Source organism: Lepisosteus oculatus, chromosome 7 (genome assembly GCF_040954835.1).
Source record: "Lepisosteus oculatus isolate fLepOcu1 chromosome 7, fLepOcu1.hap2, whole genome shotgun sequence".
In the NCBI taxonomy this organism is placed as follows: domain Eukaryota; kingdom Metazoa; phylum Chordata; class Actinopteri; order Semionotiformes; family Lepisosteidae; genus Lepisosteus; species Lepisosteus oculatus.
In genome coordinates, this window is record NC_090702.1 from 691,960 (window position 1) to 715,214 (window position 23,255).

Genomic DNA, 23,255 nt, shown 5'->3' on the forward strand with positions numbered 1-23,255 from the left:
CAGTGTGGACGAGCCGCCGGACACTGCGGTCAGCGCAGGACAGAGGCGGCGCAGTGTGGACGAGCCGCCGGACACTGCGGTCAGCGCAGGACAGAGGCGGCGCAGTGTGGACGAGCCGCCGGACACTGCGGTCAGTGCAGGACAGAGGCGGCGCAGTGTGGACGAGCCGCCGGACACTGCGGTCAGTGCAGGACAGAGGCGGCGCAGTGTGGACGAGCCGCCGGACACTGCGGTCAGTGCAGGACAGAGGCGGCGCAGTGTGGACGAGCCGCTGGACACTGCGGTCAGTGCAGGACAGAGGCGGCGCAGTATCGACGAGCCGCTGGACACTGCGGTCAGTGCAGGACAGAGGCGGTGCAGTGTGGACGAGCTGCCGGACACTGCGGTCAGTGCAGGACAGAGGCGGCGCAGTATCGACGAGCCGCTGGACACTGCGGTCAGTGCAGGACAGAGGCGGAGCAGTATGGACGAGCCGTCGGACACTGCGGTCAGTGCAGGACAGAGGCGGCACAGTATCGACGAGCCGCTGGACACTGCGGTCAGTGCAGGACAGAGGCGGCGCAGTGTGGACGAGCTGCCGGACACTGCGGTCAGTGCAGGACAGAGGCGGCGCAGTGTGGACGAGCTGCCGGACACTGCGGTCAGTACTGACCGGGCTGCGCTGCGCTGCCGGGATGAGAAGACTGGGCATGGAAGGGTGGACATGCCCCCTGGTGCTGGACGGGTGGGACGGACAGAGCAGGAGGCCAGCTGTGAAGATCTGGTGACTCTGTCCACCACCTGGGTCTTTATCTGTCCACGCAAACAGCACCCTCTGTCAGTGTGTGTGTGAGAGTTTGAGTGTGTGTGTGTGTGTGTGAGTTTGAGTGTGTGTGTGTGTGAGTTTCTGTGTGTGTGTGTCTGTGGGTGTGTGTCTGTCTGTGAGTGTCAGTGTGTGTGTGTGAGAGTTTCACTGTGTGTATGTCTGTCTGTCTGTGAGTGTGTGAGTCTGTCTGTGAGTGTCAGTGTGTGTGAGAGTCTGCGTGTGACTGTCTGGGTGTGTGTGAGTGTGAGAATCTGTGAGAGGCTGTGTGTGTGTGAGAGAGTGTGAGTGTGAGTATGTCTGTTTGAGTCTGTCTGTGTGTGTCTCTATGTGTGCATGTGAGTCTGGGATTGTGTGAGTCTGGGTGTCTGTAATACAAATGAGCCACAGAAACACAATATGCTCAATAGGTGCATGTCTTCTCCTTCATAACACTTTGTCTCATGCCACTCAGTATAAATAAGCTTTTCAACAATTCATGGACCAGCGGACCAGCAAACCAGTGGAATTATAGAATACAGTCCAGAGACTGCCGGTCAAGTCTGGGTCACACTGTACCCCTACAGTCCAGAGATCGCCGGTCCAGTCTGGGTCACACTGTAACCCCACAGTCCAGAGATCGCCGGTCCAGTCTGGGTCACACTGTACCCCTACAGTCCAGAGATCACTGGTCCAGTCTTGGTCAAACTGTACCCCTAAAGTCCAGAGATCACTGGTCCAGTCTGGGTCACACTGTACCCCTACAGTCCAGAGATCGCCGGTCCAGTCTGGGTCACACTGTAACCCCACAGGCCAGAGATTGCCGGTCCAGTCTGGGTCACACTGTACCCCTACAGTCCAGAGATCACTGGTCCAGTCTTGGTCAAACTGTACCCCTAAAGTCCAGAGATCACTGGTCCAGTCTGGGTCACACTGTACCCCTACAGTCCAGAGATCGCCGGTCCAGTCTGGGTCACACAGTACCCCTACAGTCCAAAGATCGCCGGTCCAGTCTGGGTCACACTGTACCCCTACAGTCCAGAGATCACTGGTCCAGTCCGGGTCACACTGTACCCCTACAGTCCAAAGATCGCCGGTCCAGTCTGGGTCACACTGTACCCCTACAGTCCAGAGATCACTGGTCCAGTCTGGGTTAGTCTGTACCCCTACAGTCCAGAGATCACTGGTCAAGTCTGGGTCACACTGTACCCCTCCAGTCCAGAGATCGCCGGTCCAGTCTGGGTCACACTGTACCCCTACAGTCCAGAGATCGCCGGTCCAGTCTGGGTCATATTCTAACCCTTTACTCCAGGGACCAGAGGTCTGGGTCACATTGTAGGGTTACAGTAACAAAATAAACTTAAGCAACGTTTTTCAACAATGTATTAACGTTACAGACGCACAGACGCAATACAGACGCACAGGGTCATTTCCTCTCTGTCTCCTCTGCCCAGACAGGCCCACAGACAGGCGCGCTGCAGGCTTGTGCACTGACTGTAGAATATGTGTGTCTTACTGTCTGCCATAACTGCACACAATGCACATTTATTTATTTTTATTTATTTAATTTATTTTCCACTTCTTGGTATTTATTCATGTATATTCTCTGCTGCACTATGTTGGAAAGAGTCTCTTCTGTTGGACTTTTATGTAACTGAATGTTCACTGTTCTTGTTTCCATGCCAAGAGAGGGCAGCAGGCCCCACCGCCAGCCTCGTTCCCAGCTCCTTTCCGTCAGGCCTGGCATCCTGAATCCGGCTGCGGAGCACTCAGATCCGCTCCGGGTTTTCCAGCACACGGGCCTGGAGATCTCTCGTCTCCGGCCGCAGTTTGTGCGGACAGTGGCGTGAGAGGGTCAGAGCAGGGGGAGCACCGGAGCGGATGTCTGGAGCGCCCTCAGCTCTCTCTCGCTCACTGGAAACCAGGACTCGGCCCCCTCTGTGCTGTACCAAACAGGGAGGGGGGTGGGAGTGGGAGTGTGTCTTTGTGTGGGACGGGGGAACTGAATGTGTCTCAAACACTGATGCAAAATCCTGAAACTTTTTGTAAGTGTGTGTGTGTGCGCGCGTGCGTGACTGTGTGGAGGGAAGACCAGGTGTGAGCCGGCGTTCCTCCTCACTCCTCGCGAAATGAAAATAAAACTGGACAAGCTGGGGGGGGGTTCGGCACAGCCCGAGGCACAGGGAGCGGCCGAGGGGCTTGGCGTCTGTCCCAGCAGCCCAGCGGGCTCACCGGCAGGCTCTCTCGTTCGCTGCAGGACAGACAGCGCCCCGTTTTACAGCTGGGGTCCCCAGCCCAGGTCTTGGAGCGCCCCTCTGGTCTGCCTTCCAGCCCGAGCAGTCGGTCACTTCACGGACCAGTTCGTTTTCTGGTCTTTCCTGTTATACAGTCATGAATACTTACAAAGGAGCTCACAGCCCGGTGAGGATCGTTGTAGTCGTGTAGCTAACGAATCGGACCGACTCCGTGACACCGGGCCTGGGTGGAACAGCAGCCAGAACCCCCCCGGGACTTCGGGGTCCGAGACCCCCGCTGACGTCGGTGTGGGTTCTGTGCGGCGGTGTCGGAGCACGCTCAGGGGCGCGGAGAGCAGTTCTTACCTGCGTTCCTGTGGGACCTCCTCTGCTCCAGACGTCTCGCGCACCGCCTGCCCCGCGTCCCCCCCGGCCCCTGCTCGACAGCGCCCCCCGCTGGTGCCCCCGGGTGGTGCGGCCAGGCCGGACTCTCCGACCGGCCCTGCGGACCGGACCAGGGCCCGACCGGGCGAGCTGAACGGCACCAGGCGCCCCCCCGGCTGTGGACAGGTGTGCGAACGCCTTTGTGCAAAAAGACGTTGAGCGAGGCCCCTCTGCGCCGGAGCTCCTGGGATCAGCGTTCGGCCGATCTGGACAGACGGACAGGGGGGTGGACGGACTGGCCCAGTGCTGCTCGCCTGCTCTCTTCTCCAGCTCTGCAGAGAGCAGTCCGGACCTCTGATCCGCAACGTGGACACACTGCGGCTACATATATATAGATCCATATATATACATATATAAATATATACATATAATCACCTGGTGAACGGAAATGAAGAAGCTGATGGAGTCTGATCACTTCTGGCTGTAGGATGCAGGGTTTTGTTTTTTTTTTGTTAAAAAAGCATTTACTCTCTCCAGAACTTCACTGTGCTTGCTTGTGTAACAGAAGAAATAAAAATTGTGACAATGACCATACTGAGGAAACTTCACAGAATAAACTTCTTTCAGAAACGGCTCCCGGTGTGTGTGTGTGTGTGTTGTGGGTGGCGGCGCTGGGGGCCCGTGGCCCCCATGTGGCCGGGGGGAGGGCCTGTGATCACACTGGGGTCACCCCTCATTCTCCAGGGTGCCCCAGCCTCAGCGACCCCCCAGATCCAGCCATTCATCAAAGCCGGGGTTCCCCGTCCCCATCCCCATCCTCGTTCCACCCGAGCCCCCAGTTAGAAGACCGACCCCTGACGAGACCTACAAACAGCGCCGTGTCTCCGGCTGGGGTCAGGAACTGGCCGCGGTTCAGGACGGCCTGCTGCTTCAGGAGTGAGCGGGCAGGCGTGGGACAGGCGTGGGACAGGAAGTGCAGTCGCCTGCAGAAATAAGCAGCTGGCAGCTGGGCACAGGGCAGGGTACAGCCTGGACAGGACACCAGTCCATCACGGGACACACAGGGCAGGGTACAGCCTGGACAGGACACCAGTCCATCACGGGACACACACACACACACACGGGACTATTTTTCCCCAGTTGTTTTTCCAGAAATCCTACCAGTGTGTCTCTGGACTGCAGGAGGAAACAGGAGCGCCTGGTGGGAGCCCCTCACGAACGCGGGGAGTCCACACAGACAGCACCCCAGGTACGAGACTGAACCCGGGACCCCGGCGCTGCCGACCCCTGCAGATGGGGACAGGTGTGGCTCCAGGGTGGACACTGGAGAGGGCAGCTGGGACAGAGCGCTCTGGAGAGGGCTCTCTCAGCGGAAGAAGGGGAGGTGTGATCCCAGTTAAAGGATAATCGTGGCTGATCATGTCCTAGCCTCTGCTTGACCCCTCCCGCAGCGCTCGGACCCCGCTCCCCGCTCCAGCGTGTTATTGATGAGTGACCCCACCTCGCCTGGGGCCGTGGAAAGCCCACGCGTGACAGTAGCTAACAGCGCCCGCCGCAGGCCGCACACAAAGACGCGCATCGCGCCAGCGGGACACACACCAGCTCTGAGCCAGACCCGGAACGCCACTTCTCGGACAGCACAGGCGCTTCAGGCTCTCCCGTCACATGACAGGGGGGCGGAAGTGGCGGCCGCTCCACCCTCGTCACATGACAGGGCCGGGCGGGCGGCGGCGCCCCGAGAGTGACGTCAGCGCGGCGGCGGCGGCGGCGGGGTGTGTCCTGTCATTATGTACACATGCCCTTGTACCGGGAGGGGGCAGATTGAGAGAGAGAGGCATCTGCACACCAGCACGGAGACCCACCGCTCGCCGCTGGCTCCCGAACCCCGGACTGCAAAGCGACAAGCAGGTACAGAGTACAGAGGGATAGTGAAGAGCTGTACGGTTCGGGGGTTCGTCTGGGTTCGGCGGTGTCTGGGCGAGGGGGTAGCCCGTCGCTGCGCGCACCCCCCGGAGGGGCAGCGGCCGGCCGCCGGCGGGAGATAGCGAGTGTTTAATGGTGTGCCATAAAGATACAGCCTCGCCAGGCGGGCGTCTGAGCCGCGCCCGGCGCCGGTGCATGAGACGCGGCTGCGGTGCAGTTCGTGAGCGCCCCCGCCCCGAGTCCTGGCCGGGGCTGTTCTTCGTCTCCGAGGAGGGCGGGGGGGTTTGGTGGGCGAGGCGAGGCGAGGCGAGGCGACAGCCGGCCGGCCGCGGCGTGCAGAGTCACCAGCAGGGAAGGAGGAAGTCTGTGTGTTTTCTACTTTACTCACGACATATTCCGGACGTCCTTAATTGCGATCGAGCGCGCTTACAGCCCCCGGGGGGGGTGGGGTGGGGTGGTTGGGGGGGCAGTATTTCTGGTCCTCGAGGTCGTCGGCACCGAGCTCACGAGCCCGGAGGATGTGGACCGGCACGGCTGCGCGCGCGGAACGGGGGTTGCCATGGAGACGGGCCGGTGCGGGTGATATTTCCAGTCGTGCGGCTATGTAGAGAGAGATATATATAAATATGTATTTCTGGTTACATAATCTCATCTGACTGTAGGGGGTGTAGGTGACAGCACACACACACACACCAGCGGCGCGGCCAAGGAAGCTGTCCTCTGGAGATCAGACAGTGACAGTGTGTGTGGAGTTTACTGACACAGCCCAGTCCCAGAGCTCTAGAGATCAGACACTGACAGTGTGTGTGGAGTTTACTGACACGGCCCAGTCCCAGAGCTCTAGAGATCAGACACTGACAGTGTGTGTGGAGTTTACTGACACGGCCCAGTCCCAGAGCTCTAGAGATCAGACACTGACAGTGTGTGTGGAGTTTACTGACACGGCCCAGTCCTAGAGCTCTAGAGATCAGACACTGACAGTGTGTGTGGAGTTTACTGACACGGCCCAGTCCCAGAGCTCTAGAGATCAGACACTGACAGTGTGTGTGGAGTTTAATGACACAGCCCAGTCCCGGTGCTCTAGAGATCAGACACTGACAGTGTGTGTGGAGTTTACTGACACGGCCCAGTCCCAGTGCTCTAGAGATCAGACACTGACAGTGTGTGTGGAGTTTACTGACACGGCCCAGTCCCAGAGCTCTAGAGATCAGACACTGACAGTGTGTGTGGAGTTTAATGACACAGCCCAGTCCGGTGCTCTAGAGATCAGACACTGACAGTGTGTGTGGAGTTTACTGACACGGCCCAGTCCCGGTGCTCTAGAGATCAGACACTGACAGTGTGTGTGGAGTTTACTGACACGGCCCAGTCCCAGAGCTCTAGAGATCAGACACTGACAGTGTGTGTGGAGTTTACTGACACGGCCCAGTCCTAGTGCTCTAGAGATTAGACACTGACAGTGTGTGTGGAGTTTACTGACACGGCCCAGTCCCAGTGCTCTAGAGATCAGACACTGACAGTGTGTGTGGAGTTTACTGACACGGCCCAGTCCCAGGGCTCTAGAGATCAGACACTGACAGTGTGTGTGGAGTTTACTGACACGGCCCAGTCCCGGTGCTCTAGAGATCAGACACTGACAGTGTGTGTGGAGTTTACTGACACGGCCCAGTCCCGGAGCTCTAGAGATCAGACACTGACAGTGTGTGTGGAGTTTACTGACACGGCCCAGTCCCGGTGCTCTAGAGATCAGACACTGACAGTGTGTGTGGAGTTTACTGACACGGCCCAGTCCCGGTGCTCTAGAGATCAGACACTGACAGTGTGTGTGGAGTTTACTGACACGGCCCAGTCCCAGAGCTCTAGAGATCAGACACTGACAGTGTGTGTGGAGTTTACTGACACGGCCCAGTCCCGGTGCTCTAGAGATCAGACACTGACAGTGTGTGTGGAGTTTACTGACACGGCCCAGTCCCGGTGCTCTAGAGATCAGACACTGACAGTGTGTGTGGAGTTTACTGACACGGCCCAGTCCCAGAGCTCTAGAGATCAGACACTGACAGTGTGTGTGGAGTTTACTGACACGGCCCAGTCCCAGTGCTCTAGAGATCAGACACTGACAGTGTGTGTGGAGTTTACTGACACGGCCCAGTCCCGGTGCTCTAGAGATCAGACACTGACAGTGTGTGTGGAGTTTACTGACACGGCCCAGTCCCAGAGCTCTAGAGATCAGACACTGACAGTGTGTGGGGAGTTTACTGACACGGCCCAGTCCCAGTGCTCTAGAGATCAGACACTGACAGTGTGTGTGGAGTTTACTGACACGGCCCAGTCCCAGTGCTCTAGAGATCAGACACTGACAGTGTGTGTGGAGTTTACTGACACGGCCCAGTCCCGGTGCTCTAGAGATCAGACACTGACAGTGTGTGTGGAGTTTACTGACACGGCCCAGTCCCAGAGCTCTAGAGATCAGACACTGACAGTGTGTGTGGAGTTTACTGACACAGCCCAGTCCCGGTGCTCTAGAGATCAGACACTGACAGTGTGTGTGGAGTTTACTGACACGGCCCAGTCCCAGAGCTCTAGAGATCAGACACTGACAGTGTGTGTGGAGTTTACTGACACGGCCCAGTCCCGGTGCTCTAGAGATCAGACACTGACAGTGTGTGTGGAGTTTACTGACACGGCCCAGTCCCAGAGCTCTAGAGATCAGACACTGACAGTGTGTGTGGAGTTTACTGACACGGCCCAGTCCCAGAGCTCTAGAGATCAGACACTGACAGTGTGTGTGGAGTTTACTGACACGGCCCAGTCCCAGAGCTCTAGAGATCAGACACTGACAGTGTGTGTGGAGTTTACTGACACGGCCCAGTCCCAGAGCTCTAGAGATCAGACACTGACAGTGTGTGTGGAGTTTACTGACACGGCCCAGTTCCAGAGCTCTAGAGATCAGACACTGACAGTGTGTGTGGAGTTTACTGACACGGCCCAGTCCCAGTGCTCTAGAGATCAGACACTGACAGTGTGTGTGGAGTTCACTGACATGGCCCAGTCCCAGAGCTCTAGAGATCAGACACTGACAGTGTGTGTGGAGTTCACTGACACGGCCCAGTCCCAGTGCTCTAGAGATCAGACACTGACAGTGTGTGTGGAGTTTACTGACACGGCCCAGTCCCAGAGCTCTAGAGATCAGACACTGACAGTGTGTGTGGAGTTTACTGACACGGCCCAGTCCCAGAGCTCTAGAGATCAGACACTGACAGTGTGTGTGGAGTTCACTGACACGGCCCAGTCCCGGTGCTCTAGAGATCAGACACTGACAGTGTGTGTGGAGTTTACTGACACTGCCCAGTCCCAGAGCTCTAGAGATCAGACACTGACAGTGTGTGTGGAGTTTACTGACACAGCCCAGTCCCAGAGCTCTAGAGATCAGACACTGACAGTGTGTGTGGAGTTTACTGACACGGCCCAGTCCTAGTGCTCTAGAGATCAGACACTGACAGTGTGTGGAGTTTACTGACACGGCCCAGTCCCGGTGCTCTAGAGATCAGACACTGACAGTGTGTGTGGAGTTTACTGACACGGCCCAGTCCCAGTGCTCTAGAGATCAGACACTGACAGTGTGTGTGGAGTTTACTGACACGGCCCAGTCCCAGAGCTCTAGAGATCAGACGCTGACAGTGTGTGTGGAGTTTACTGACACGGCCCAGTCCCAGAGCTCTAGAGATCAGACACTGACAGTGTGTGTGGAGTTTACTGACACGGCCCAGTCCGGTGCTCTAGAGATCAGACACTGACAGTGTGTGTGGAGTTTACTGACACGGCCCAGTCCCAGAGCTCTAGAGATCAGACACTGACAGTGTGTGTGGAGTTTACTGACACGGCCCAGTCCTAGTGCTCTAGAGATCAGACACTGACAGTGTGTGGAGTTTACTGACACGGCCCAGTCCCAGTGCTCTAGAGATCAGACACTGACAGTGTGTGGAGTTTACTGACACGGCCCAGTCCCAGAGCTCTAGAGATCAGACACTGACAGTGTGTGTGGAGTTTACTGACACGGCCCAGTCCCAGAGCTCTAGAGATCAGACACTGACAGTGTGTGTGGAGTTTACTGACACGGCCCAGTCCTAGTGCTCTAGAGATCAGACACTGACAGTGTGTGTGGAGTTTACTGACACGGCCCAGTCCTAGTGCTCTAGAGATCAGACACTGACAGTGTGTGTGGAGTTTACTGACACGGCCCAGTCCCGGTGCTCTAGAGATCAGACACTGACAGTGTGTGTGGAGTTTACTGACACGGCCCAGTCCCGGTGCTCTAGAGATCAGACACTGACAGTGTGTGTGGAGTTTACTGACACGGCCCAGTCCTAGTGCTCTAGAGATCAGACACTGACAGTGTGTGTGGAGTTTACTGACACGGCCCAGTCCCGGTGCTCTAGAGATCAGACACTGACAGTGTGTGTGGAGTTTACTGACACGGTCCAGTCCCAGAGCTCTAGAGATCAGACACTGACAGTGTGTGTGGAGTTTACTGACACGGCCCAGTCCCAGAGCTCTAGAGATCAGACACTGACAGTGTGTGTGGAGTTTACTGACACAGCCCAGTCCCAGAGCTCTAGAGATCAGACACTGACAGTGTGTGTGGAGTTTACTGACACAGCCCAGTCCCAGAGCTCTAGAGATCAGACACTGACAGTGTGTGTGGAGTTTACTGACACGGCCCAGCCCCAGGGCTCTAGAGATCAGACACTGACAGTGTGTGTGGAGTTTACTGACACGGCCCAGTCCCGGTGCTCTAGAGATCAGACACTGACAGTGTGTGTGGAGTTTACTGACACGGCCCAGTCCCAGAGCTCTAGAGATCAGACCCTGACAGTGTGTGTGGAGTTTACTGACACGGCCCAGTCCCGGTGCTCTAGAGATCAGACACCGACAGTGTGTGTGGAGTTTACTGACACGGCCCAGTCCCGGTGCTCTAGAGATCAGACACTGACAGTGTGTGTGGAGTTTACTGACACGGCCCAGTCCCGGTGCTCTAGAGATCAGACACTGACAGTGTGTGTGGAGTTTACTGACACGGCCCAGTCCCGGAGCTCTAGAGATCAGACACCGACAGTGTGTGTGGAGTTTACTGACACGGCCCAGTCCCGGTGCTCTAGAGATCAGACACTGACAGTGTGTGTGGAGTTTACTGACACGGCCCAGCCCCAGGGCTCTAGAGATCAGACACTGACAGTGTGTGTGGAGTTTACTGACACGGCCCAGTCCCGGTGCTCTAGAGATCAGACACTGACAGTGTGTGTGGAGTTTACTGACACGGCCCAGTCCCAGAGCTCTAGAGATCAGACACTGACAGTGTGTGTGGAGTCCAGATGGAGGTGACACGTTGATTGGTAGCAGGTTGTATGTGACTTGATCTTGGGACAGTTTTCAGAGTTGAAGTCTCCTGTAAAGGTCTTGGCACTCAGAAGCTGTAGGTCCCTCCTTCCTCTCTGCTCCTCCTCCTCCACATTCCTGCCCTTGCCTGTCGCGTGTCCTGGGTGGGATGCCAGTCCAGCCTGCTGGCAGCCGGTTTCCCTGGAATGCGGTCTGGGGAGCCGGTCTGCCTGCATTCCTCCAACTGTGGGCTCTCGGAAGGAGGACGGACAGACCCAGAGCAGCCCGAGGGCGCTGACCTGTCCAGACCCGGCCCTGCCCCCCAGCCTGCCTGAGCCCAGCCTGCTGCCGGGTGGGGTGTCTGTGCGTGTGTCTGTGCGTGTGTCTGTGCGTGTGTGTGCGTGCTGTACACACTACCTGTCTGCACGCTCTGAGCCTCTCCTCTCTGACCTATCACCTGGATCACACACGCACACACGAACGCACTCAGACACACACACACACACACACGCACACACGAACGCACTCAGACACACAGAAGCCCCTGCGCACTCACTAACGCACTCAGACACACACAAGCCCCTGCGCACACACTAACGCACTCAGACACACACACACTAACGCACTTAGACATACACACACACGCACACACGAACGCACTCAGACACACAGAAGCCCCTGCGCACACACTAACGCACTCAGACACACACAAGCCCGTGCGCACATACTAACGCACTCAGACACACACACACACTAACGCACCCAGACACACACACACACACTAATGCACTCAGACACACACAAGCCCCTGCGCACACACTAACACACCCAGACACACATACACTAATGCACTCAGACACACACACACTAACGCACTCAGACACACACAAGCCCCTGCGCACTCACTAACGCACTCAGACACACACACACTAACGCACTCAGACATACACAAGCCCCTGCGCACACACTAACGCACCCAGACACACACACACACTAACGCACTCAGACACACACACACTAACGCACTCAGACACACACAAGCCCCTGCGCACTCACTAACGCACTCAGACACACACACACACTAACGCACTCAGACATACACAAGCCCCTGCGCACACACTAACGCACTCAGACACACACAAGCCCCTGCGCACACACTAACGCACTCAGACACACACAAGCCCCTGCACACACACACTAACGCACCCAGACACACTCACACTCACACTCACACTCACACTCACACTCACACTCACACTCACACTCACACTCACACACACACTGCTCTCTGTTTGTTTTCCTTTTCTGACCTGGCAGGGATTCAGGTACCTTTCACCTGCTTTCCACACCCACATATTTCCACCAGTGTGTGTCTCCGCCCGCAGGCACAGCCTTGCTGACACTCTGTTTGCTCTTCACAGCTCCTGTACCTGTGTGTGTGTGTGTGGGGGTGTGGAGACTGTGTGCCTTCTCTTGCCCTGTTAGTGCTGTCAGCTTTGGGAACGGGCACATGGGGGTACTGCGGTTGCCACGGTAACGCACGTGATTGACGGCTGTTCCTGCTTTGTCACATGACACATCCTCTGTCGGCCCGGCAACCACTGGTTAATGAGGGACCAGTGGAATGACTCCTAGAGAACAATCGAAAACCACAGGTGTCAGATGCAGTAGCAACGCAACGCTGGAAGTTCGTTATCTTAGATAAGACTCTGTTATCTCAACAGTACAGTACATACCCAGAAAGATCATTACAAACACAATGTCCTGCACGTACTCTATACCCATGTTCTACCAGTATGTGGACACAGCTCTGACACTGAATAACCTTCTAGTGTCTGGGACAGTGTCACTGTGGACACAGCTCTGTCCCTGAATAACCTTCTAGTGTCTGGGACAGTGTCACTGTGGACACAGCTCTGACACTGAATAACCTTCTAGTGTCTGGGACAGTGTCACTGTGGACACAGCTCTGTCAGTGAATAACCTTCTAGTGTCTGGGACAGTGTCACTGTGGACACAGCTCTGTCCCTGAATAACCTTCTAGTGTCTGGGACAGTGTCACTGTGGACACAGCTCTGTCCCTGAATAACCTTCTAGTGTCTGGGACAGTGTCACTGTGGACACAGCTGTGTCCCTGAACAGCCGTCTCTCTGTGTCTCAGAATGGCAGAGGCTCACCAGGCTGTGGCGTTCCAGTTCACCATCACCCCTGAGGGGATCGACCTGCACCTGAGCCACGAGGCCCTGAGACAGGTGTATCTGTCTGGCCTGCGCTCCTGGAGGAAACGGCTCAACAGGATGAAGGTACAGCCCCCTGTCTCTCCCCGCTGGACAGAGTGACTGTGACACAGTGAGGACCTGTCCCTCTGTCTGTGTCTGCTCCGCTGGACAGAGTGACTGTGTGACACGGTGAGGACCTGTCCCTCTGTCTGTGTCTGCTCTCCGCTGGACAGAGTGACTGTGTGACACGGTGAGGACCTGTCCCTCTGTCTGTGTCTGCTCTCCGCTGGACAGAGTGACTGTGTGACACAGTGAGGACCTGTCCCTCTGTCTGTGTCCACTCCGCTGGACAGAGTGACTGTGTGACACAGTGAGGACCTGTCCCTCTGTCTGTGTCTGCTCTCCGCTGGACAGAGTGACTGTGTGGACCCAGCGAGGACCTGTCAGTGCGCTGGACAGAGTGACTGTGTGGACACAGCGAGGACCTGTCAGTGCACTGGACAGAGTGACTGTGTGGACCCAGCGAGGACCTGTCCCTCTGTCTGTCTCTGTGTGCGTGCTGTGTTAACCCCTGTCTCTTACAGAACAGTGTGATCACAGGGGTGTACCCTGCCAGTCCGTCCTCCTGGCTCTTCGTCGTGATCGCGATCCTGGCCACCATGTACACACGCAGTGACCCCTCCATGGGCCTGATCGCCAAGATCCAGGAGCACCTGCCTGTCAGGTAAAGACACCTGTGTCCACACATTCTCTCTCTGTCTGTCCAGTCCCAGACGGTGCTGTATTAACCCCTCTCTCTCTCAGTCAGTCCCTGTCGGTCCAGTCCCAGACGGTGCTGTATTAACCCCTCTCTCTCTCTCTCTCAGTCAGTCCCTGTCGGTCCAGTCCCAGACGGTGCTGTATTAACCCCTCTCTCTCTCTCTCTCAGTCAGTCCCTGTCGGTCCAGTCCCAGACGGTGCTGTATTAACCCCTCTCTCTCTCTCTCAGTCAGTCCCTGTCGGTCCAGTCCCAGACGGTGCTGTATTAACCCCTCTCTCTCTCTCTCAGTCAGTCCCTGTCGGTCCAGTCCCAGACGGTGCTGTATTAACCCCTCTCTCTCTCAGTCAGTCCCTGTCGGTCCAGTCCCAGACGGTGCTGTATTAACCCCTCTCTCTCTCTCTCAGTCAGTCCCTGTCGGTCCAGTCCCAGACAGTGCTGTATTAACCCCTCTCTCTCTCTCAGTCAGTCCCTGTCGGTCCAGTCCCAGACGGTGCTGTATTAACCCCTCTCTCTCTCAGTCAGTCCCTGTCGGTCCAGTCCCAGACGGTGCTGTATTAACCCCTCTCTCTCTCTCTCAGTCGGTCCCTGTCGGTCCAGTCCCAGACGGTGCTGTATTAACCCCTCTCTCTCTCTCTCAGTCAGTCCCTGTCGGTCCAGTCCCAGACGGTGCTGTATTAACCCCTCTCTCTCTCTCTCAGAGCACACAGAGCTCTCTCAGTCAGTCCCTGTCGGTCCAGTCCCAGACGGTGCTGTATTAACCCCTCTCTCTCTCTCAGTCAGTCCCTGTCGGTCCAGTCCCAGACGGTGCTGTATTAACCCCTCTCTCTCTCTCAGTCGGTCCCTGTCGGTCCAGTCCCAGACGGTGCTGTATTAACCCCTCTCTCTCTCAGTCAGTCCCTGTCGGTCCAGTCCCAGACGGTGCTGTATTAACCCCTCTCTCTCTCAGTCAGTCCCTGTCGGTCCAGTCCCAGACGGTGCTGTATTAACCCCTCTCTCTCTCTCTCAGTCAGTCCCTGTCGGTCCAGTCCCAGACGGTGCTGTATTAACCCCTCTCTCTCTCTCAGTCAGTCCCTGTCGGTCCAGTCCCAGACGGTGCTGTATTAACCCCTCTCTCTCTCTCTCAGTCAGTCCCTGTCGGTCCAGTCCCAGACGGTGCTGTATTAACCCCTCTCTCTCTCTCAGTCAGTCCCTGTCGGTCCAGTCCCAGACGGTGCTGTATTAACCCCTCTCTCTCTCTCTCAGTCAGTCCCTGTCGGTCCAGTCCCAGACGGTGCTGTATTAACCCCTCTCTCTCTCTCTCAGTCAGTCCCTGTCGGTCCAGTCCCAGACGGTGCTGTATTAACCCCTCTCTCTCTCTCTCAGTCAGTCCCTGTCGGTCCAGTCCCAGACGGTGCTGTATTAACCCCTCTCTCTCTCAGTCGGTCCCTGTCGGTCCAGTCCCAGACGGTGCTGTATTAACCCCTCTCTCTCTCTCTCTCAGTCGGTCCCTGTCGGTCCAGTCCCAGACGGTGCTGTATTAACCCCTCTCTCTCTCTCTCTCAGTCGGTCCCTGTCGGTCCAGTCCCAGACGGTGCTGTATTAACCCCTCTCTCTCTCTCTCAGTCGGTCCCTGTCGGTCCAGTCCCAGACGGTGCTGTATTAACCCCTCTCTCTCTCTCTCTCAGTCGGTCCCTGTCGGTCCAGTCCCAGACGGTGCTGTCTGCGGTGCTGTTCTCCACTGCCCTGTGGCTGTCCCTCATCCTGACCATGAGGCTGATCCTGAAGCAGCTGCTGTCTTACCACCGCTGGATGTTCGAGCAGCACGGACAGATGTCCAACACCACCCGCGTCTGGCTGGTCAGTCCCCGGGCGCGCCGCAGTCCGCGAGCTCGGACAGGAGTGTGGGGTCGGGGGGGTTCTGCCAGCTTTCCTCATGTACCTGAGCGCCCCGAAAGCCTGTGCCGGGACCCGGAGCCGCGGACGAAGGATCGGTGTGGACATTCCTGTAGCTCGTTGCTGACCTCCTCCCTGCTGTCTCCCAGGCGCTGGTCAGGATCTTCTCGGGCAGGAAGCCTCTGCTCTACAGCTACCAGGGGTCTCTCCCTCACCTGCCGGTCCCCCACATCAAGGACACAGTGAGCAGGGTGAGTCCAGGCGGCTCCGTCTCCCCCTCTGGGCCCACCTGCCCGGGTCTGGGCTCCCCCTCTGGGCCCACCTGCCCGGGTCTGGGCTCCGTCTCCCTCTCTGGGCCCACCTGCCCGGGTCTGGGCTCCGTCTCTCTCTCTGGGCCCACCTGCCCGGGTCTGGGCTCTCTCTCTGGGCCCACCTGCCCGGGTCTGGGCTCCGTCTCTCCCTCTGGGCCCACCTGCCCGGGTCTGGGCTCCGTCTCCCTCTCTCTGGGCCCACCTGCCCGGGTCTGGGCTCTGTCTCTCTCTCTCTCTGGGCCCACCTGCCCGGGTCTGGGCTCCGTCTCTCCCTCTGGGCCCACCTGCCCGGGTCTGGGCTCCGTCTCCCTCTCTCTGGGCCCACCTGCCCGGGTCTGGGCTCCGTCTCTCCCTCTGGGCCCACCTGCCCGGGTCTGGGCTCCGTCTCCCTCTCTCTGGGCCCACCTGCCCGGGTCTGGGCTCTCCCTCTGGGCCCACCTGCCCGGGTCTGGGCTCTGTCTCTCTCTCTCTCTGGGCCCACCTGCCCGGGTCTGGGCTCTGTCTCTCTCTCTCTCTGGGCCCACCTGCCCGGGTCTGGGCTCCGTCTCTCCCTCTGGGCCCACCTGCCCGGGTCTGGGCTCTGTCTCTCTCTCTCTGGGCCCACCTGCCCGGGTCTGGGCTCTGTCTCTCTCTCTCTCTGGGCCCACCTGCCCGGGTCTGGGCTCCGTCTCTCCCTCTGGGCCCACCTGCCCGGGTCTGGGCTCTGTCTCTCACTCTCCGGGCCCACCTGCCCGGGTCTGGGCTCCGTCTCTCTCTCTCTGGGCCCACCTGCCCGGGTCTGGGCTCCGTCTCTCTCTCCGGGCCCACCTGCCCGGGTCTGGGCTCCGTCTCTCTCTCCGGGCCCACCTGCCCGGGTCTGGGCTCTGTCTCTCTCTCTGGGCCCACCTGCCCGGGTCTGGGCTCTGTCTCTCTCTCTCTCTGGGCCCACCTGCCCGGGTCTGGGCTCTGTCTCTCTCTCTCTCTGGGCCCACCTGCCCGGGTCTGGGCTCTGTCTCTCTCTCTCTCTGGGCCCACCTGCCCGGGTCTGGGCTCTGTCTCTCTCTCTCTCTGGGCCCACCTGCCCGGGTCTGGGCTCCGTCTCTCTCTCTCTGGGCCCACCTGCCCGGGTCTGGGCTCTCTCTCTGGGCCCACCTGCCCGGGTCTGGGCTCCGTCTCTCTCTCTCTGGGCCCACCTGCCCGGGTCTGGGCTCCGTCTCTCTCTCTCTGGGCCCACCTGCCCGGGTCTGGGCTCCGTCTCTCTCTCTCTGGGCCCACCTGCCCGGGTCTGGGCTCTGTCTCTCTCCCTCTGGGCCCACCTGCCCGGGTCTGGGCTCTGTCTCTCTCCCTTTGGGCCCACCTGCCCGGGTCTGGGCTCTGTCTCTCTCTCCCTTTGGGCCCACCTGCCCGGGTCTGGGCTCCGTCTCTCTCTCTCTGGGCCCACCTGCCCGGGTCTGGGCTCTCTCTCTGGGCCCACCTGCCCGGGTCTGGGCTCCGTCTCTCTCTCTCTGGGCCCACCTGCCCGGGTCTGGGCTCCGTCTCTCTCTCTCTGGGCCCACCTGCCCGGGTCTGGGCTCCGTCTCTCTCTCTCTGGGCCCACCTGCCCGGGTCTGGGCTCTGTCTCTCTCCCTCTGGGCCCACCTGCCCGGGTCTGGGCTCTGTCTCTCTCCCTTTGGGCCCACCTGCCCGGGTCTGGGCTCTGTCTCTCTCTCCCTTTGGGCCCACCTGCCCGGGTCTGGGCTCTGTCTCTCTCTCTGGGCCCAGGTGCAGGCGCCCGGGTCTGGGCTCCGTCTCTCTCTCCCTTTGGGCCCACCTGCCCGGGTCTGGGCTCTGTCTCTCTCTCTGGGCCCAGGTGCAGGCGCCCGGGTCTGGGCTCCGTCTCTCTCTCTCTCTGGGCCCACCTGCCCGGGTCTGGGCTCCGTCTCTCTCTCTCTGGGCCCACCTGCCCGGGTCTGGGCTCCGTCTCTCTCTCTGGGCCCACCTGCCCGGGTCTGGGCTCTGTCTCTCTCTCTCTGGGCCCACCTGCCCGGGTCTGGGCTCTGTCTCTCTCTCTGGGCCCAGCCCAGGTCCGCCTGGTGTGCTGACTCCGCCCTCCCTCTCCCCTCAGTACCTGGAGTCAGTGCGCCCCCTGCTGGAGGAGGAGCAGTACAGGCGCATGTCCTGCCTGGCTGGGGAGTTCGAGCGCAGTCTGGGCCCCCGGCTGCAGTGGTACCTCAAGCTGAAGGCTCTCTGGGCGTCTAACTACGTGAGTGTGGGGCTGGCTGTGGGGCGCAGGGTCCCTGTGTGCTGTCGCCCCAGGGTGCCCCTGCCTCGCTCACACTGGCCGTCTCTGTCCTCAGGTCAGCGACTGGTGGGAGGAGTACATCTACCTGCGCAGCCGCGGCCCCATCATGGTCAACAGCAACTACTACGGCATGGTGAGAGCACAGAGAGCACACAGAGCACACAGAGCACACAGAGCACACAGAGCACACAGAGCGCACACAGAGCGCACACAGAGCTCGCAGAGCGCACACAGAGCGCACAGAGCACACACAGAGCTCGCCGAGAGCACACAGAGCTCGCCGAGAGCTCGCCGAGAGCACGCAGAGCGCACGCAGAGCGCACGCAGAGCGCACACAGAGCGCACAGAGCACACACAGAGCTTGCTGAGAGCACACAGAGTGCACAGAGAGCTCGCTGAGAGCACAGAGAGCACACAGAGCTCACACAGCTCGCTGAGAGCACACACAGCTCGCTGAGAGCACACAGAGCTCACACAGCTCGCTGAGAGCGCACAGAGCTCACACAGCTCGCTGAGAGCACACACAGCTCGCTGAGAGCGCGCCGAGAGCACACAGCTCGCTGAGAGCACACACAGCTCGCTGAGAGCGCACAGAGCTCACACAGCTCGCTGAGAGCGCGCCGAGAGCACACACAGCTCGCCGAGAGCACACACAGCTCGCTGAGAGCGCGCCGAGAGCACACACAGCTCACTGAGAGCACAGAGAGCACACAGAGCTCACACAGCTCGCTGAGAGCTCACACAGCTCGCTGAGAGCACACACAGCTCGCTGAGAGCACACAGAGCTCACACAGCTCGCTGAGAGCGCACACAGCTCGCTGAGAGCGCGCCGAGAGCACACAGCTCGCTGAGAGCACACACAGCTCGCTGAGAGCGCACAGAGCTCACACAGCTCGCTGAGAGCGCGCCGAGAGCACACACAGCTCGCTGAGAGCACACACAGCTCGCTGAGAGCGCGCCGAGAGCACACACAGCTCACTGAGAGCGCACACAGCTCGCCGAGAGCGCACAGAGCACACAGAGCTCACAGAGCTCGCCGAGAGCACACAGAGGTCGCCGATATCACACAGAGCACACAGAGCTCGCCGAGAGCACACAGAGCACACAGAGCACACAGAGCTCGCCGAGAGCACACAGAGCACACAGAGCACACAGAGCTCGCCGAGAGCACACAGAGCACACAGAGCTCGCCGAGAGCACACAGAGCTCGCCGAGAGCACACAGAACTCGCCGAGAGCACACAGAGCACACACAGAGCACACACAGAGCACACACAGAGCACACAGAGCTCGCCGAGAGCACACAGAGCACACACAGAGCACACACAGAGCGCACACAGAGCTCGCCGAGAGCACACAGAGCTCGCCGAGAGCACACAGAGCTCGCCGAGAGCACACAGAGCTCACAGAGCACACAGAGCTCGCCGAGAGCACACAGAGCACACAGAGCACACTGAGAGGATTTGTCTGCTGAATTCAAGTAGAAGGGTTCAAGGCTCAAGCCTCCACTTCAGTCTGCCTGATGGCAAGACTGTCTGTGTTCCCTCAGAGCGTCTCTCTGAGGACAGCGTGTCTCTGTCCTTCTCTCCAGGACTTCATGTATGTCACTCCGACGCCTGTCCAGGCAGCACGAGCAGGAAACGCCATCCATGCCTGCTTCCTGTACCGCAGGAAACTGAACCGAGAGGAGATCAAGCCGGTGAGTCACACCAGCCTGCTGTCCACACTGACTGAACATTACACTGAGAGAGAGAGGGGTTAGTACAGACACTGACTGGACACTCCAGTACATGAACACTGCACTGAGAGAGAGAGGGGTTCATACAGAAACACTGACTGGACACTCCAGTACATGAACACTGCACTGAGAGAGAGAGGGGTTCATACAGACACACTGACTGGACACTCCAGTACATGAACACTGCACTGAGAGAGAGAGGGGTTAATACACACACACTGACTGGACACTCCAGTACATGAACACTGCACTGAGAGAGAGAGGGGTTCATACACACACACTGACTGGACACTCCAGTACATGAACACTGCACTGAGAGAGGGGTTAATAGATTATTAACTGATACTATAATCTCCCATTGATGGTACGGAGCAGTGGGAGACGGTGCAGGTGTCTGGTTCTGAGTGTTTGTCCATCATCACCCCCCCCAGCCCCAGGCAGGAGTGTGAGCTAGTGTCTGCCGCCCGAATCTCATTCCCTCTTCATTGTCTCTCTCCCTCTCTCCCGTGTGTGACCCCTGACACCCCCGCGCCTCAGAGTCGTGTCCCTGGTACCATCATCCCCCTGTGTGCTGCCCAGTGTGAGAGGATTTTCAACACCAGCCGCGTTCCCGGAGAGGAGACCGGTAATGCAGGAGTTCTGGCCCGGTCACCAGCGACCGTCCGCAGTAATCCGCAGCTCCCGGCTCGCAGGGCTGCAGGAAGTGTTCTGTCGGGCCCTGGGGGGCCCCGCAGTGCTCGGGCGAACCGCCACACCCCTGTTAAGCCACGCCCCCCAGGGCAGCGTGGCCGCGGTTACGCCACACCCCTCGGGCAGCGTGGCCGCGGTTACGCCACGCCCCCTCGGGCAGCGTGGCCGTGGTTACGCCACGCCCCCGGTTACGCCACGCCCCCTTGTCCAGCGTGGCCGCGGTCACTGTGGGTGTCCGTGTGCCGAGGAGCTGGCTGTGTGAGGCAGGACCTGGCCAGGAGAGCTTGGATGTTTCCCGGCAGGAAGGGCTGACGTGGTGTTTGTGTTGTGCCGGAAGAGGAAGAGCTCGTCCGAGAGACAGCGGACTCCTGGGGTCTCCAGCACAGCTGGGTCCGGCTCAGTAGGAGAGTCTCGAGGGGGTGGGGGGGGAGAGTCTCACCTGGAGGGCTTTTCTCTGCACCGGTTGGTTGCCAGTCAGGAAATAGTGGGCCTGCGTCTGGTTGTCTGGAATGGAAACTGAAGCCCCCAGTAGTAGGTCACAGGGGTCAGTGTGAAGGTCTGAAGTGATTCCTGGTGTCTTTATGAGTAAAGAGTGTGAACTGGCTCAGTGACTGACTGGGCTCAGCGCCCTGGGCTGTGAGCTGAGTGCTGAGTGCTGTGGGTTGTGGGGTCATTGCTGTGGGCTCAGTACTGTGGGTTGTGGGCCTAAGGCTGTGGGCTCAATGTTGAGTGCTGTGGGCTCAATGTTGAGTGCTGGGGGCTCTGGGCTCAGTGCTGTGGGCAGTGTGCTTTGGGCAGTGGGCTCAGTGCTGTGGGTTCAGAGCTCTGCCCTCAGTGCTGTGGGCTGTGTGCTGTGGGCAGTGGGCTCAGTGCTGTGGGTTCAGAGCTCTGGGCTGTGTGATGTGGGCAGTGGGCTCAGTGCTGTGGGTTCAGAGCTATGCCCTCAGTGCTGTGGGCTGTGTCCTGTGGGCTCAGTGCTGTGGGCAGTGGGCTCAGTGCTGTGGGCAGTGGACTCAGTGCTGCGGGTTCAGAGCTCTGCCCTCAGTGCTGTGGGCTGTGGGCTGTGGGCTCAGAGCTCTGGGCTGTGGGCTGTGGGCTCAGAGCTCTGAGCTGTGCGCTGCGTGCTGTGGGCAGTGGGCTCAGTGCTGTGGGCAGTGGGCTCAGAGCTCTGGGCTGTGGGCAGTGGGCTCAGAGCTCTGGGCTGTGGGCTGTGGGCTGTGGCCAGTGGGCTCAGTGCTGTTGGCTCAGTGCTGTGGGCTGTGTGCTGTGGAGTGTGTGCTGTGTGCTGTGGACAGTGGGCTCAGTGCTGTGTGCTGTGTGCTATGGGCTGTGGGCTGTGGGCTGTGGGCTGTGTACTGTGGGCAGTGGGCTCAGAGCTCTGGGCTGTGTGCTGTGTGCTGTGTGCTGTGTGCTGTGTGCTGTGTGCTGTGTGCTGTGTGCTGTGTGCTGTGGGCTGTGGGCTGTGGGCTGTGGGCTGTGGGCTGTGGGCTGTGGGCACAGTGCTGTGAGTTGTGGGCTGTGTGCTGTGGGCTCAGAGCTCTGGGCTGTGTGCTGTGGGCAGTGGGCTCAGTGCTGTGGGTTCAGAGCTCTGCCCTCAGTGCTGTGGGCTGTGGGCAGTGGGCTCAGTGCTGTGGGCAGTGGGCTCAGTGCTGTGGGCAGTGTGCTGTGGGCAGTGGGCTCAGTGCTGTGGGTTCAGAGCTCTGCCCTCAGTGCTGTGGGCAGTGTGCTGTGGGCAGTGGGCTGTGGGCTCAGAGCTCTGGGCTGTGTGCTGTGGGCAGTGGGCTCAGTGCTGTGGGTTCAGAGCTCTGGGCTGTGTGCTGTGGGCTCAGAGCTGTGGGCTGTGTGCTGTGGGCTCAGAGCTCTGGGCTGTGTGCTGTGGGCAGTGGGCTCAGTGCTGTGGGTTCAGAGCTCTGCCCTCAGTGCTGTGGGCTCAGTGCTGTGGGTTCAGAGCTCTGCCCTCAGTGCTGTGGGCTGTGTGCTGTGGGCTCAGTGCTGTGGGCAGTGGGCTCAGTGCTGTGGGTTCAGAGCTTTGCCCTCAGTGCTGTGGGCAGTGTGCTGTGGGCAGTGTGCTGTGGGCAGTGGGCTGTGGGCTCAGAGCTCTGGGCTGTGTGCTGTGGGCAGTGGGCTCAGTGCTGTGGGCTCAGTGCTGTGGGCTCAGAGCTGTGGGCTCAGAGCTGTGGGCTCAGTGCTGTGGGCTCAGAGCTGTGGGCTGTGTGCTGTGGGCTCAGAGCTGTGGGCTGTGTGCTGTGGGCTCAGAGCTCTGGGCTGTGTGCTGTGGGCAGTGGGCTCAGTGCTGTGGGTTCAGAGCTCTGGGCTGTGTGCTGTGGGCAGTGGGCTCAGTGCTGTGGGTTCAGAGCTCTGGGCTGTGTGCTGTGGGCAGTGGGCTCAGTGCTGTGGGCAGTGGGCTCAGTGCTGTGGGCTCTGGGCTCAGAGCTCTGGGCTGTGGGCTGTGTGCTGTGGGCAGTGGGCTCAGTGCTGTGGGCTGTGTTTGTGTGTCTCTCTGCGAAGGTGGAGGGCGGCTGCTGCTAACGCTGTTCTCTCACTCTCACTCCCTCCCTCTTCTCTGTCGCTGGCTCAGTGGTTAATCAGAGACTCAGTTCCTTGCTGCTCCTATCAGTGTGAGAGGATGTTTAATTCCTGCCGCTGTCCTGGAGAGCTCACAGGTACCCCACTCGTCTCTCTCTCCACCCCCATCCCTCCCCCCCTCCCTC

At 59.3% G+C, this 23,255-nt stretch overlaps 1 protein-coding gene across 2 annotated transcripts in view; it reads left to right on the forward strand.

Moving 5' to 3' along the window:
• Nucleotides 1-5,170: 5,170 nt before the first annotated feature.
• The window catches only part of LOC102696913 (carnitine O-palmitoyltransferase 1, liver isoform-like), a 29,766-nt gene continuing 11,681 nt past the window's right edge, over nucleotides 5,171-23,255 (forward strand). Inside the window, exons 1-9 of one of the 2 annotated variants that reach the window (XM_069191790.1) lie at nucleotides 5,171-5,307; nucleotides 12,857-12,998; nucleotides 13,499-13,638; nucleotides 15,339-15,510; nucleotides 15,696-15,797; nucleotides 17,941-18,078; nucleotides 18,173-18,250; nucleotides 19,708-19,815; nucleotides 23,123-23,207. In XM_069191790.1, the coding sequence (XP_069047891.1) occupies nucleotides 12,858-12,998; nucleotides 13,499-13,638; nucleotides 15,339-15,510; nucleotides 15,696-15,797; nucleotides 17,941-18,078; nucleotides 18,173-18,250; nucleotides 19,708-19,815; nucleotides 23,123-23,207 (964 nt within the window). In that variant the 5' untranslated portion in view covers nucleotides 5,171-5,307; nucleotide 12,857. Of the gene's footprint in view, nucleotides 5,308-12,856; nucleotides 12,999-13,498; nucleotides 13,639-15,338; nucleotides 15,511-15,695; nucleotides 15,798-17,940; nucleotides 18,079-18,172; nucleotides 18,251-19,707; nucleotides 19,816-20,391; nucleotides 20,480-23,122; nucleotides 23,208-23,255 lie in introns of both variants that reach the window. The other variant, XM_069191789.1, reaches the window with a different exon arrangement.